General features: G+C 42.3%; 1 protein-coding gene across 1 annotated transcript in view; it reads right to left on the reverse strand.

The window, feature by feature from the left end:
• Nucleotides 1–16,882, reverse strand: part of LOC127591119 (contactin-3-like) — a 64,303-nt gene that overhangs the window by 18,040 nt on the left and 29,381 nt on the right. The window contains exons 9-14 of the mRNA XM_052050966.1: nucleotides 16,077–16,213; nucleotides 12,758–12,887; nucleotides 10,484–10,634; nucleotides 10,069–10,196; nucleotides 5,750–5,919; nucleotides 3,145–3,262 (exon numbers count right to left, since the gene is read on the reverse strand). Coding sequence (XP_051906926.1) covers nucleotides 3,145–3,262; nucleotides 5,750–5,919; nucleotides 10,069–10,196; nucleotides 10,484–10,634; nucleotides 12,758–12,887; nucleotides 16,077–16,213 — 834 coding nt within the window. The remainder of the gene's footprint in view (nucleotides 1–3,144; nucleotides 3,263–5,749; nucleotides 5,920–10,068; nucleotides 10,197–10,483; nucleotides 10,635–12,757; nucleotides 12,888–16,076; nucleotides 16,214–16,882) is intronic.

Raw genomic sequence — 16,882 nt, forward strand, 5'->3', positions numbered from 1 at the left:
GCGGGGGACACCCTGAACCGGTTGTCAGCCAATCGCAGGGCACACAGAGACAAACATCCATCCGTGCTCACACTCACATCTAGGGACAATTTAGAGTGTTCAATCTGCCTGCCACGCATGTTTTTGGAATGTGGGAAGAAACCGGAGTGCCCGGAGAAAACCCACGCAAGCACAGGGAGAACATACAAACTCCACCCAGGAAGACCGGAGCCGGGATCGATCCTGGCACCTATGCACTGCGAGGCTGGGCCACCCAAACGCTTACATAGCAACTATAAATCTTTTTTTTTTCTTAGTACAATGCTGCTGATTATTCCTATTCACATTAACGTCTGCCTATAGTATCTATTCATTTGCAGTTTGTCATTCACGTCAGCCCGATTTTATTTCAGTAGTGTCTGCTGTTGAGGTACTGCTGCTGTTCCCTTTGATTGCATGTGCTGGTCGAAATATACTGTATGCTGTACATGCTGTAGATCAGGAGGGTGGCCAATGGGTAACAAATTACTGGGGGTCCGCTGTTTGGAACGATAGTGAGAGAGGATGTTTCCAGGTTATGAATAACATGCAATGAACTGTTCAAACAATGGTGTAAAGCTATACGGTCACGCGGCACAAGAAGGCATACTCAGTTCGGGCTGAACCTTGACACAAGGAAGTGTTTGTGGTTGTTTTGTGCTTTCAATGGCTATACAGTATTTAACAATGCAATGTCTTTGTTTCCTGATCTGAAATAAAAGTGAGTTGTGAATTGCCAACAATAAGAACCTGACGGTCACAACCATTGATGGAGATATTTGGGGATTTTGATTCTGTGAAATGAATCCTGTGTGCTGTGGCTGCTGTTGTCCACTTTAGTGCTGTAAACGTGGGATCTCCCAATTGTGGGCATGACAAATTTTGTTTCTGAATTCTAATCCGGGCGGCCCGGTAGTCCAGTGGTTAGCACGTCGGCTTCATAGTGCAGAGGTGCCGGGTTCGATTCCAGCTCCGACCTCCCTGTGTGGAGTTTGCATGTTCTCCCCGGGCCTGCGTGGGTTTTCTCCGGGTGCTCCGGTTTCCTCCCACATTCCAAAAACATGCGTGGCAGGCTGATTGAACACTCTAAATTGTCCCTAGTTTTGAGCGTGGATGGTTGTTCGTCTCTGTGTGCCCTGTGATTGGCTGGCAACCGATTCAGGGTGTACCCCGCCTACTGCCCAGAGACAGCTGGGATAGGCTCCAGCACCCCCCGCGACCCTAGTGAGGATCAAGCGGCTCGGAAGATGAATGAATGAATGAATGAATTCTAATCCATTTAAAGGTATTAAATGGTATATTTAAAGGGATTTAAAGAGCTTTTTTGTCACTATCATTATAGATTGGCCACAGGTTGAAAGGAAGGAAGGTTTCTTCCACACATCATATCAGCTGGCAGCTGTACTGGAAAGTAATATCTGAAATGACACATCGCTTGGTTGCCACTCGCTTCATGGTTTGCTGCCTAACGTTTGAAGCCGCTTGATGCGTGTGGAATGGCACGGCGGTGACAGCTGCCGTCAGCAGGATGTCCTGTATAAATAATGTAGAGTCGCGGGCAGGATTCACTTCACTTGACATGCATTGTTTCTATTAAGAGCAAGCCTTATTTCCACTTAGCTCTCAGATATTACAGCTATTTGACTCCAATATGTTTAACATATCTTTCAACTGAATCAACAACCTGACAAACACACACTGACTAGCCGTCTAGCTAGATACACAAAAAAAGGAATAAATACACACAAGCAAATCTTGCAAACGTCCTTACACACTACCTCCTCAATGATAAAAAAATCATGGATTACTGTATATATATATATATATATATATATATATATATATATATATATATATATATATACTGTATGTATCTATCTATCAATGTGTGTGTGTGTGTGTGTGTGTGTGTGTGTGTGTGTGTGTGTGTGTGTGTGTGTGCGTGCGTGCGTGGCCTGATGGCCCAGTGGATAGCGCGTCGAACTCACAGTGCAGAGGTTGTGGTTTCGATCCCCTGGAGTTTGCATGTTCTCCCTGTTCCTGCGTGGGTTTTCTGTGGGTACTCTGGTTTCCTCCCACATATCGAAAACATGCGTGGCAGGCTGATTGAACACTCTACATTGTCCCTAGGTGTGAGTGTGAGTGCGGATGATTATTTCTCTCTGTGTGCCCTGCGATTGGCTGGCAACCAGTTCAGGGTGTCCCCCGCCTACTTCCTGAGGACAGCGGGGGATAGGCTCCAGCACCCTTGGTGACCCTTGTGAGGATAAAGCGGTTCAGACTATCTATCTATCTATCTATCTATCTATCTATCTATCTATCTATCTATCTATCTATCTATCTATCTATCTATCTATCTATCTAAAAATATTTTCCGCTTAAGATTTTCCAAGTTAAGAACTGCCTGTACAGTTTATCAGTTTTAGTGACGGTGAGCCTGTGGACTTGAGAGTTTCCTCCGCAGTTCTTGTATGCTTCTAACCTTTTCACATGCTGAACATCCTCTCTGCACTCGTTTGGCATTTAACACATTTGTGTAGTGTCAATTTGCGCGGCAATTTGGCACATTGATCCAATCGAGGAGCCAAGCTCCTCTCACCCAGCTGCCATACAAATCAGCTTATTAAATTAAAAAATGTCTGATGTCGCTCATGACAGAGGGTGCCCTTATAGTCATGCACGACTATTGGCTGTAATAGAGGAAAGATGGCGGACAGAAAAACAAGGCTGTTGTATTTGTTGTAATCAAGTGTGTGAGAATGCAAACAAAAACTGCAAATAAAACCTGCAGAGTCATTTTGATGACAATGTGAGCAATTTAGCTTCCCTCCATTCAGTCCCAGAAACCAAACCTATTTGTGCTTAAAAGCCTGAGTGAACAATATGCACCCGGAGAGAAGCACATATGGATCTTTCTCAAAGATAAATTGTGCTTTATCTTTTCGGAACAAAAACAGTTTGCCGACACACAGGGCCTAAATAGTGTTTTGGATCAATTTGAGGCTTTCGCACATTTTCAAAGTCGGGGGGATTTTTAATTTCTGCCTTGCAGGACTTCCAAACAGACCCCGTGCTCTGAGCCCCATTTTAATTTGCGCATTCAGAGCAGTGGAGACTTTCTCTTACCTTTCACGATCAATACAGCCACGGCCGAGAGGCTTTCCACATCCGTGTCCACCACGCAGATGTATTTGCCCGTGTGGTTTAGCTGAATATTCCTGATCATCAGATCTCCCGCAGTTCTCTGGCAAGGAGAATAGAAAGCTTTATGTAGTATGAAAGATTACGGAGCGTGTGACAGCTTCGTAGCGGATGGAGTTGGGGCAAGTTTGAGGCGGTGTAAATAAAAAGGACAAGGAAGAAAAACGGTTTTGCAGATGCGGCGGATATTTTTCTTGAAAGACCTGCTTTGAAGTAAGATCTTGGCCAAGATCAGTCATAGATTGATTGATTTGTTTTTCTTGTGTTTGTTTTGGAGCTGGCCAGCATAAATCTCTCTCTTTTTAAATCAAACAACCATGTGATATATTTGAAAAAAAAAAGAAAAAGATATCACCATGTCAACATTTGCAGTCGATTTATACATGCCCTCAAAAAAGGAGTGGAAAGAAGGAAAGTTAATAGTCAAGCCCAAAATGACTCAGCAATGACAGTCATGAGAATTGTGATTTGGTTAATTAGTATCTTCTGGCTGCAAGTGGTCAAAGATTGAAAGACATAGAACCATGTTTTTTTTCCCATTTTTTTTGCGGAAACGCAATCTTTGCACCACTCTAAGGGATCCTCGTAAGGTGAAGTATTATTAAGAGTAAGGATAAGCAATTGGCTGCAGCATACTCCAAATGACCCCTCAAAACCGTGAAAAACCCCAAATATGCAAAAAAGAAAAATAACTGAATCCACAAATATGCCAATCTGCAAGTGCGAAATGGTGATTATGCAGGGGTCCACTGGAGTTTGAAATTGCAATATCACCACTGACCACTAGATGGCATGTAGGTCTGAGTTGCATTTACGGCACAATTTGAGTATGCCAAATGATTTTTGATGGTTTATTGTTCAGCAGTATTGTGCAGTCCTTCAATGGTATTTTGTATTTTAGGTGAGTTCTTTCGCCTGGAATTTTTTTTCAAGCAAATAACAAAATAACACCATAGTTATTTTGTAATTTGCTTCAAACCGTTGGTTGTTGGGTTAGGCTAGTGGATCTTTCATACATGCATTGAAAATGTCTGATCAAAAACAAACTATACTGTATTAAGAGCACCTATTTTGTCCATATTTCGATTAGAAATTTTGTCATACATATGGTTAGGAAGTGCGTGATTTAATTGCAGCCCCAATAGCACTGATGAAAAATTATGTAGACCCTTCTAAATTGGCCAGGCTTGCCCTATGTGGTTATTTCCGACAGATACAATTTGATTGACGATTTTGTGGCAACAGTTTCCACAGCATCACCAGCTTTAAACTTTGTGGAAAATGATCACTCTTTTCTCGTTTCTTAAAAAGCATCGAGCTGCCTTTTTATGATTATAAACCATGTTGCTTTTTTTCAAGGACTATCACATTGTGCGGAAACAGCAGATAAGTCAAAAAACTGTATGTAAAACAGAATTAATGATTTGCTCAAAAATCAAAGCAGTAAAAGCACTGAAGCCAAAAAAAAAATAAAATCTTTGAAAATCACAAAAGAAAACCCTCATTTTTGTCTTACCTGAATATAATTTATGTTGCCCAGGTAGAACAGAGAACACAATGGAGATTGTCAAATTAGACAGAACCTTGTGGCTTGGATGAGAAAGAGTAAAGTTCTCGATTTGTAATTATGCGGGAAATGTCATTTTTCTGTTGAACAATGTCGTCGCTCTCTTTGCCCCGTTTCTATTTGCGCGGTCATTCCCACGACCTTCAGAGATCTGTTGCAAGCAATTCGACGTTCATGTTTGAGCAGTTATAGGTTTGCTGGTTTATAGAGAGAAGTGGAAGGGTGGGGGAAGAATTTGTAAGGACGAATAGTAAATTAGCGGAGAAATTGTTCTCATGGCATTGGCGAGCAAAAAGTGCAAGTTGTGCCAACGTGGTTTAATTATGGAAATTAGATTCCTTGAAGCAGCAAAGTTAAGTTGATAATCTCTCTGAGCTGGGGACATTCAAGCATTTCTGGGGAAGGGAGTCTCTGTTCAGATAAGAAAACACACATACACACACACACACACACACACACACAGACACACACACACACACAAAGAATGATTCATCTCGAAGCGTGCGAGGGTGTTCTGAAAGTGTACTGTCATTTGGGGCTTTGCCATGCTTTCGTTCTTTTTTAAAGACACCTTTAATTATGCGTATCCGCTTTCTGTTGCGTGTGCGACAATGTAAAAGTAACATCTGAAACTGAAAGGAGGAGCCGGGCTGAGTGAGAAAGAAATGAACACAAGAATCACAAAAGGCGTATTTTGACAGAGCAAGCAACACAAACCCATTCATCCGAGAAAAATGAAAATCTATACGGGTGTCCCCCATCCCATAGCAGTTGTCGTCAAGAAGAAACAAGTAGCATCACATGAGTTGCACTCTCTCTTTTTTTCTCTCTCCCAAGGACTATCTCAATGTCAAGCTCTCTCTTTTAACAAACAGCATAGATGAAGTGAAAGCGGGGGTGGAAAAGAAGTGCCAACTGCCCATTCACACATTCTGAAGAGGAAGACGGCCGAAGGTCACTCACTCCGCCCACTAGCTCGAAGTGACCGTCATCATTGGCAATGAGCTGTCCGTTGAAGGCCCAGGAAAAGGAAACGTCGAGGACCGGATCGCTGCTCACTTGACAGGGTAACACGATGCTCTCTCCTACGATGATTTCCATGTCTAGTGGGCCCTGGGTAATTCTGGTCGGATCTGGCACACAAAATAAAGAAATAAATAAAGTATAAATCAATACTATATACTGGACAGCTGGGATCACAAAGCACTATTGGTGGTTTCGGTGCCTTTTATCCATGGCATCCTAAACCTTGGAAACCAGAGTTTGGCAGTACGTTCACCTGTACGTTACTTGCCGCAAGAAAAAAAAAAAAAAAACGAATGATTTGCAACTTGGCGGCCCGGAAGTCCAGTGGTTAGCACGTCGGCTTCACAGTGCAGAGGTACCGGGTTCGATTCCAGCTCCAGCCTCCCTGTGTGGAGTTTGCATGTTCTCCCCGGGCCTGCGTGGGTTTTCTCCGGGTGCTCCGGTTTCCTCCCGCATTCCAAAAACATGGGTGGCAGGCTGATTGAACACTCTAAATTGTCCCTAGGTGTGAGTGTGAGTACGAATGGTTGTTCGTTTCTGTGTGCCCTGCGATTGGCTGGCAACCGATTCAGGGTGTCCCCCGCCTACTGCCCGGAGACAGCTGGGATAGGCTCCAGCACCCCCCGCGACCCTAGTGAGGATCAAGCGGCTCGGAAGATGAATGAATGAAGGATTTGCAACTTTGAATGAATCTTGACGAACTCTGACGTGAACGTGTATTTTTCTACCTCCGCCAACAGTCGCAATTGTTATTTGAGAGGTGCACATCAAACCGGTCGCCTTTCGGATCACTTAATGCCCGAGAAGCAGCTCTCAATTGCAAAAAGGTTGGTGATCCTTTTCAGAGATAATTTGTCCTATTGCTATAAAATCGGAACTACAAACCTTTATTGAAGCATGGGGACATGTCTTGGTGATGAACTTTGCTGACTCACTACACAGCGAACTCCTCAAGGTAAAGGACTGAGTGTCTAATGTGAAATTTACACTAAGTCCCGCTGTGAAGATATCGCTTGGCTTAATTAGTCACAGCACCGTGAGGAAATGTCAACAAATGTCAGATATTAATCTTCTCCTTCAAGGTGGTTTATCTGATTGCTTTCAAATTCACACAAGGCGTACAAGACAAATGGAAGCTTTTGAGTTGAAATCAATGAACGCGCCCGATTGCTCAGAGCTCCCCGACTTTCCTCATGGTGGGATATTATCCCAGTCTGCAGTGGTCTCGATGCTCAATGCTGTTCCAGTGGTGCCTCTTACAAAAAAAAAAGTATAAAATTCCACTCAAAGTGGTCCTATTTGCTCAAAATTATCATTTTCAAGCAGTCATCAACGTACTGCACATTCCAAGCTTTGCGGGCCTCGGCATCAGTTCTTCATTATTATTATTATTGTTGTTGTTTTGATAAATAAACATGTTAATCTTGACCCTCATTAGACTCTGCGACCATTACAAAGGGAAAAAAAACATGAACTACAGCATTTTCGATGACTCGTTATTTAAGTTCAAAGTAATTTGTGGTTTCAAAACTCAGTAGGCCTCCATTATATATCCACTATTTTAGCTTCTATTTTATGCTCCTTATAATATGAAAACAGTTTCTGAAATACTCCATTCATTGAAGGTGCACTTCAAAATCCGCAGCACCTTATAATGCAGAAAATACGGTAAGCGACGAAGGATATTTTCCCGAAATATAATCCATCCATTCACACTTTCTTATTGTACGCATTTAATTCCCCAGTACCACCTTGTGAAATTCATTCATCAACCCGTTGCTCAGTTCTATTCACACACCCTCTTATAAACCTTGCAACGTCCACACTTGTTGATAGCCTCCCACTTTTCACACTTGGCCATCCTTGTCCGTTAGATATCTCAGCATTATTTTTCATCCTTGGTGTGTTTTTTCATCTCAATTGAAAAGCTTCCAGCGTCCATCTTTGTACTAATTTTCTATCACCTCTTTTACAACTCTCGCTCCCTTCCCATGCCATCGAATCCACCATTAACCAACCCCATTAACACATCCACAACAATCATCTTCGCCCCGAGTGCTAACCCCCAATTTTTCCAGTATCCTACTGTGCTTCTAATTATGTTCAGTCATTCTTGATATTGGCTGTCTCTCTGCCTTGTCCTGTATTCCTAAAGAAACTCCAAACAGTTTTCTCTCTCTTTCAACCCGAAACTCTACTCTGCTTCTCCCCCATCGTTTCCCGTGTATGTGATTTCTGAAATCTCCCTGTTTAGGTTTGCCCCGTCATACAAATATGTAAGCCAACCAACACAACACCGTTGTGTCTTCCGCATTGTGGAACATGTCATATCCCCGTGGTTTATCCATTGTTTAACGGCACAGCAGTAAGAGATTGTGCCGATATGGAGTATGAAAGTGATGAAAAGCATAGCCAGACTGAAGCATCGCATGCTCCGAGCAGATTAGGAAAAGCTCAATTGATCCAAACGGGGTCAATTAGTGGAGTCTGGAGTTTCAAAGCAAACACGGTGAAGCAGCATTTAGCTGTTACGCTGCATGCCAACAGAATAAGTATGCCGTCTGAAGTGAAGTCAGCTCCACGTATAAATGCTTTTAAATTCAGATTGACAACAATTCCCTTTCCCAATTGCATTTGATGAAGGGCTTTTAAGCATTTATAGTGGAAAGCTCTGGAGACGGGTACTCGTGCGCTGGCTTATTCGAAGGGAATAACTCACTCGAATTTAAATTGAGTTTGTAGTCTGATGTGACAACACCCGAGTTAAATATGGTCAGCGTTGCAGGAGTAAACACGGAGAAATCAGAGATGTAGAGGAGCGAATCGTTGGGATAAAGAAGGACCTTTGTTCCAGCCTCTTTCGCAAAATACCTGAAATGCGAGGGGCACTACAAAGCGCAATGGAGAGCGGTGCTCGATAGTTCAGGCAAACAGAAGGGACTCATGGGACAATCTTGGCAAATGGAGTGACGAAGAGAAAAGTATGCTGACTGGGTAGTGTTTTGTCCTCATTGAGGCTGGAGGGGATGAATACGGCGGTTTCACCCATCTGTCAAAGTTCTTGTCAAAGCCAAAGCTCTCTTCTCTAAATTGTAAAACAGATACCTCCACGTGATCAAAGACGTTTTCTGCACCAAGTGATATGTCAGCTTCTGGCGGAGAGAGGTCGAGCGGTGATGATAAATTGTATTAAAAAGTCACATTAAGTTTAAAAAAAAAGGGGGGGGGCTATCGGTCATAAATACATGACATTGGCGATGCATTTCAGACCTTCACATTTCAACAGACATGATTTTTGGCCAGTGGGCAGGTACTGGGGTCTTTGTTCTTTTTAAGGATAAGAGAGATGGAAGCTTGATTCAGTGATGGGGTGAATGAAGAGACACCAATGTTTAATTAAAGGGAAGTCGCAAAACGGGGACTAATTTGTGTTGAAATTTGGACTAATTTCCGGAAAATTCACCAGCAACCAATGTGGTAGCAACTGAAAGTTCATCGTCGGTAAATGCTATTTCGAATTTTCAACTGTGAGACTATCCCTCTCACCTTCTTTCCGCTATAGAACGTTTCTTAGTGCTCCCTTCCGCGAAGAATAACGACTAACCTGGTGTTCAGCTTTGTGTCATCTCAAATCCCTTTTCGATCCACCGAAACTTTAAAATAAGTGTTACTTCCATTTTAAATTGAACATAAAATTCCCCGCCACCATTTCAGAATCTGTCCTCAATGTTCGCCCCCCCCCCCCCACCCCAATAAATAAATAAATAAATCCATGTTCACATGCTGGAACACATTTTTCAAAGATGTCCTTGAAGGCATCATGACCAGTCGCTATGCAGATAATCACACAGGCAGCCAATGAGATACACCTACAGTTTACTAAAAAAAAAAACGGATTTCTGGGTCGGTCGTGGACATCGTTATTTTTGTGTTCATACATTTACTAGTGTCATGATAAGAAAGCAGATCAGAGGTGCAGGGTTCATTTCCAGGCTCTGGGCTTCCTGTGTGGAGTTTGCATGTTGTCCCCTACTTGGGTTTTCTCCGGGTACTCCGGTTTCCTCCCGCACTCCAAAAACATGCGTGGGAGGTTAATGGAATACTCTAAATTGTCCTTAGGTGTGAGTGTGAGCGCGTCTTGGGTTTGACACCTGTGATCTAAATGAGCCATAAGTCAAAGTGGATAAAGTCATGGAAGATTTACTGTCTGCTGACACGTGTGGTGCACAAACATGTTGCCGTTAAACCGAGTTTACCTGTGACAAGGAGCCTTCCAGTTGTACTAGACATGCCAAATCGATTCCGAGCGAAGCACGTATAGCTGCCTGCATCGGACTTGCTCACGTTGGCAAGCCTCAGCGTTCCATCTGGAGAAAGGGTGATCCTAGAGGAGCGCAATGACACACGCAGCAGTTTTGGAGCCAACATCAATTAATTAATGCCGAGTGATTCTATCATGACATGAAGTTAAGAGTCCCGACTGGAGTCCGAAATCTGAGCCCGGTCAATGAGCACTTCGCATGTGCCAGAATTAGCTTTATTTGCTGTTTATGTTTCAACAGGGAATTTAATTGAATCCTCTAGAAGAGAGAGTGTCTTCAAGGTTATCCATCTGATATCCATACATTGATCTAAAACATGAAATAAAAACATGAGCACTTCAGTACTTACCTGTTATTGGTGAGAATAGGAAGGTTCCCTTTCTTCCATAAAATGCTTGCCAAGGGATATGCTTGAGGTTTACACTCCAGTGTCACTATGCTTCCTACCTTGGCCTTAAGCAAAGCTCTGAGGACAGTCCCGGTGAAGTCCGGAGGAGAGGCTAATAGAAAAAAAAAAAAGTTGACTTTATAAAACGACTCTGGAAAGCCGAGAACAGAAGTGCAACCTCAATACAGCAGTGGTACAATTTGGAACTCAGTCAAAATGTTCTACACAATGATGCCCCAAAAGTTAAAACAGGTCATTCTCACTTTCATTGTGACTTCAGAAAATTTTGTAGGAGTTTAGCTTAGTGAGAATCTAAAGGATTCAACCCACGTGTGTGCTTTGTTTTGTTATTATGCCACCACAGAAGGGTAGAAGAAAAATGTGATGACAACCACAGAACAAGATATCAGCCTTGCGTAAGAAGGTGTCTGGCTCTCCTGGACTGCAGTTTAGTTATACATACAAAAAAATAAATAGTATTTTTCCTTTTTTTTTTTTTGACAACTAACAATTCTCCGTGTCATTTTCTTAAACAGGACATACTAAAAGATGTGTTCTTATGCTCTCTCTGAAACAACATGACATGATGTGACTACATCACGCTGTAAACATCCTCGTATTTCGCTCTCCTTTGTTTCTTCAAAGTGTGAGTAAATTGACTTTATTTTATGTTACAGTGGATCACTGCATAAAATAAACGCGTTCCATTTTCTCAAAATGTATGGATCATTATTCTGAGTTCTTGGACGTAGTATTTTAAATGTTCTGTAAAGTGCTTTGTTTTATGTTAGGTTGTGAAAGCATTATATAATTAAAGCTGTATTGTATTGTATTCCCTTTAGTGTAGCTCCATCGAGTGGATGCATAACACAATCTTAGCCACTATTGTAGCTTCTATTCTATGCGCCTTATAATGCGGTGCGCGCTACGTATGAAAACAGTTGTAAGATAGGCCATTCATTGAAGGTGCGCGTTATACTCCGTCTTATAGTGCGGAAAATACGGGAATTTTTTTAAAAGCCACGTTTAAGTGAATAAATCTTTTATAACGAGGACAGTCTGAATGAAAACACTTGGTTATTTTATATGAGGATACTTTGTGTACATTTGAAAAACTTTGAAGTCAGGCGGCGTCACAGGAGGAGTGGGTTCAACTTCTGAGGGCTCACTGTGTATTAGGGCTGCCACAAACTATTATTTGTGTCACGATAGTAGTCGCGATAACTTGACTAATCTCGATCATATGTAAAGGAAGCATATCACAACAGCAGCCAAGTACTCATACATAATCATCATTAGATGACCGCTTGAACTCGGGAATGTTCTCGATGAGCAAATTAAAAATTCAGTTGGCTGCACTAAGATGCATAATTTAGAAGTGTTAAATTGGTCTACAAAATAAAAATGAGATAAGCACCTGAAATGATTAAAAAAGCACACACATAAACACACACACACACACAAATGCTTAAATATTAGAAGGAATGTGTGTTTTATTATGTATTGCTGTTGAGGCGTCTTGGCAAACGTTATATTTTGTTAATTTGAATGCTCCCGTTTCGGAGTTGTTCTTTCGGCATCACTGGGGCCATACAAAAGCTGTGTTTTTAGGTGTCAGTAAACACGAGTTTACTCAGTAAGGCCTCCATAATTCAAAGTAGACATATTAGTGTGGCCAAACAAGACACCACAATAAAAAGTACATCAAACACACACTTGTGTGTGCTCGGGTAGCTTCCAGACATGACTATCCCAATGTCAAAAATGGAAAGAGGTACCAGCCAATGTTAATAACATAGTAATAAACTGTACATCTATACATTTCAATAATAATAATAATTATGAAAAGTAACAAACCAACAAAAATTGACAGAATATTAATTGTCTTTAACATCAATATAATCGTGATTAGTAAACAAATCTTGGCAGGCCTAATGGGTATGAAATGAAATCCCTTGTCATCTTTTCAATGTACTCAAAAAAATAATAATCAAAGGGTTCGTCGAGCAAATTACTAGTGTTACACCTCAAACAATCATATTGTGGCATTTCGGTTCTCATTTGGCAGGTAAATATCGGAAGCTATATTTTAAATGTGTTTGACCTCCACTAAAACATCCTGACTGACCCCATTATCCGCTAAGCCGGACAACCTTTTCGAATGTCAGTAAAATGACCTTTAAAATTCTGGAGCAATGATTTGATGATTTAAGGGAGAGATAAATGCCACCCTACCTAAAACCATTAGTTCGGCAGCAAAATATATAATGCTGTGCTCGTTCTCGGCCACGCACTGGTACATTCCGGCATCGGAAAGCGTTAGAACGGACACAGAGAGAGCGCCGTCCTTCACAAGGATCCTATCCTGTGAGGGATGAAAGAAAGTAATTATTGGCTGACACTTAAGATAGCCTTTGCTTTGCTTGGTGGGCTATGGGAAATCTTGATAGGCATCGGATTGGGCCTGGATCAATACTGGATTAACAAATAAGAAATACTGTATGTCAATCCAGGTGGAAACCACATTTGTGCCTGCCAAAATACAGCCCACCAAACTCTCACCATCACGTAAAACACGATTCATGGTTTGCAAACTGGGTTCGGCTTCCGGCAGCTTCGTTCACTGAAATATTAGCCTGGAAATATTCAACAGTGTGGTTTCGTGAAAGAAGTCTCGTTGGCAGAAATGCATTCAGAGCAACGTTCATCTGAGGTCATCTGCGCTTTTCGGCCACAACACTGAAACATACTGTTTCTATTTTCAAAAAACACTTCAAAAACAAATCAGAATAGAACCAAAACTACAATACAGTCCATGTTCACCAATGTAGTGGTTCGCGTGTCCACGCTGGCAGCATGTGTTCAATTCCCACCCAGTTACGGTGTGAATAATGTGGGTGCAAATTGTTGTCTGTCTGCATGTGCCTGGCGATCAGTCTCGTACGCTGTCCGCCTTCCTTCCAGAGCCAGCTGGGATAGCCCCACCCCCACCCCCCGAACATGACAAGAGGTATTGAAAATGGATGGGGTGATAATACAGAGGGTGTAGCAAAAAAAAAACCCCCAAAAAACCATAATATTGTCATCATTTAACCCACCCAGGGATAGCGCTACAGTGGACAGTTTATCGTCTCATCAGGTTACAGGTTATCATTATTGGTGCATGAAAGGGTTAACAAGGACAATGCCTTAAATGATCTTAAATTTTACCAAGATGTGTAAAAGCTAAAAAAAATTAGCGTTTTTTTTTCCTTCATGGTGCAGCAAAAACATTGACTTGGGATTAAAAAACAGTATTTTGTGTGTTAGAATATCCTTGAGCACAATTAAACAAGAGCGTGCAAGCAATTCACTAAAATATGAATCTAAAAAAAAGCTTTGGTTGGATTTGGACATGGCGCCCAGAATTCATAGAGGAAGGCTGTCTGGGAAGGACAAAGTAATACTGCCGTCACGTGCTGTGTCACGGTTGGTGTTCATATTGAATGTTTGCGACGCTTTGTGAAATGGGTTGTAAATTCGATATCCTTTTGACGATGTTGCTGTCATTTTGAGGAAGAAATGTATACAGGTATTTCTAGATGTAATCAATCACACGTATTTTGCCGAGTACCGGTACATCCAATTACTCAGACATCGAGATTTGAAAACCCCTCTGCAATGCTGACACTCAATATCATGTAATGAGACACATTGTTCAATGAAACTCCAAAGTATGCCGGATTATGGATTGTTTCGATCCGATTTTCCCAATTTCTGTAGGTTCCGTCTTCCTGCACGGCTGGGACTGTTCCATAATTGGCCAACATGACTGTTCATGCAATCACTGGAAAGTCCGACATTTCAGTCATGAGAGCATAATCGCATCACCATTAATAGTTGGTTGCGTCAGACTTGCACTGCAACCCTACCTGAACCACAACGATAATGTGGGCTTTGTTTCTGGCCGTACTCAATGAAAATGAGCAGGAAAAGGCCAGAGGGTGTAGAAAAGATGAAACTATGGAATCTACTTTTTTTAAAAATCTAGCTGGATGAAACGGTGACCCGGTGATCCACTGGTTAGTGCGTCGACTTCACAGTCCAGGGTTCGATTCCGGTTCTGGCCTTCCTGTGTGGAGTTTACATGTTCTCCGCGTGCCTGTGTGGGTTTTCTCCGGGTACTCCGGTTTCCTCCCACATTCCAAAAACATGCATGGCAGGCTGATTGAACACTCTAAATTGTCCCTAGGTGTGAGTGTGAGTGCAAATGGTTGTTTGTTTCTGTGTGAATGCGATTGGCTGGCAACCGGTTCAGGGTGTCCCCCGCCTACTACCCGGAGACAGCTGGGATAGACTCCAGCACCCCCCGCGACCCTAGTGAGGATCAAGTGGTTAGGAAGATGAATGAATGAATGAAACACATAACGGGGTAGGACTAGATTAGTTTTTTACTTCATCCTACTCCCTTGAACATAATAACTGTGTTGAATGAAGACTGCTTTCTTTCTTTTTACTTTTTTTAGCTACCTTATTTTATGTCAACTTATTACTGTATATGTTTTATGTTCAATAAACAAACAAAACAAACACAACAAACAAACAGAGACACAGGGTTCGATTCCGGTTCTGGCCTTCCTGTGTGGAGTCTAAATGTTCTCCGCGTGCCTGTGTGGGTTTTCTCCGGGTATTCCGGTTTCCTCCCACATTCCCAAAAAAATGCAGGGCAGGTTAATGGAACACTTTAAAATGTCCTGAGGTGCGAGTGTGAGTGCGGATGGTTGTTCGTCTCTGTGTGCCCTGCGATTGGCTGGCAACCGGTTCAGGGTGTCCCCCGCCGACTGCCCGAAGACAGCTGGGATAGGCTCCAGCGCCCCCTCGGAAATGAATCGGAAAATGAATGAATGAATGAATATCTGGATGAAGAAATTAAACGGAGTAAATTACACCTTCTAATTGCCAACGCTGATCATTTTGCTTCTGATGATCTGCCCGGCGAGCTCCTTTCATATTTGCTTACGCCGTAAATACCTCAAAAGGCATCCAGTCTTTAGGATAAAACTACACGTCCACTTGAAATATCAGACAGATTGCGTTGAGGTCAATCTCATTAAATAAGGCCGACAGTCAGGCGTTATTCGACACGCATCAATAAATCTCCGCACCGGCGAAAGACAATCAAGCAAAAAGCTGTGGTTCTCACATAAGGTTGACATGGACTGTGGCAAGGTGTATTTCAAACCAGATTAAGCTCGCTGTCCCTTAATCAAGCCGGTCTTAAATATGCGCCATTAATAATGAAGAGCTGCGAGTGACTCCATTCAGATGAAACGGAGCAACCTCCGTCGGGACCGCGGCGCTGCACTCTGTGTGATCTGCCGAGGTAGACGGAGAACCGTGTCTCTTCGCTATGTGACACGTTTACACTCTCCTTCCATCCCACCACGAATTGCACTTGGAAAAGCGGCAATGAGTTCGACGTTGGAAAATAAAAGGGGAAGGGGGTCAGTTGAGTTGAAGGGGGAGATTAAGTCTTGAGAATAAAACAGCAGTGAAGACAAGAGGCACATTTTACCCTGGAGAGCAGCGGCTGGCCGTTCTTCAGCCACGTGTAAATAGGTTTGGGTTTGCCGCTGGCCCGGCACTCCCAGTCCAAAGTGTCCTCTATGGCCAAGGCTGTGTCCTTCATGGTCTGAATCCACTGAGGCTTGGCTGAGGGAACACAAACACCAGGCCGAGATATTTGGATGGGACAAAAATGGTGTCACCGCATTGAAAACAGGTCATATCAGCGCATGCTCATATCGAGCGTGCCCATCCCGCAGTTTTTTTTGTTTTGTTAGCTCTTACACAGTTTAAGGCTTTTCGTTCATTTCCTCGGACACAATATTGGAAAAACTCACTTTGGTCCAAATCCAATATCACATCAAGTCCAATTTTATTGCACTCTCAATTTCACAGGCAAACGTATGCCGCCCAGAATGAAACAGTAATAACTAGCATTAAAGGAAAGCCAGCAGTGCTTATTTGATGAGAATATTGCAATGCTTAGTTCAGACTGCATCAGTGAAAATGGGTTTTAGTACTGTACGATCATTAAATGACCAAATTATAATACTTCACTGTATGGTACACAGGCCCAATTAAAAATATAAACCAGCCAGTTGCATATGGAGATTTGGATTCTCTGATTAATCTATTGATATGGATGAGACTGAAATTAGTTTTAAAAAATTGTAAGAATGTGAGCATCCCCTTTGAAGGTAAGTAAAGTTGAATATTTTTATGACTTCCCCTTTTTTTGGTGTCATGTCTCAGGCTATGCCTCCCCAAATACAAACTACAATGTCTTGCCAAAAATGGTCCTCGCAAGATGCAAAG

The sequence above is a fragment of the Hippocampus zosterae genome, chromosome 2, assembly GCF_025434085.1.
Source record: "Hippocampus zosterae strain Florida chromosome 2, ASM2543408v3, whole genome shotgun sequence".
NCBI lineage: Eukaryota > Metazoa > Chordata > Actinopteri > Syngnathiformes > Syngnathidae > Hippocampus > Hippocampus zosterae.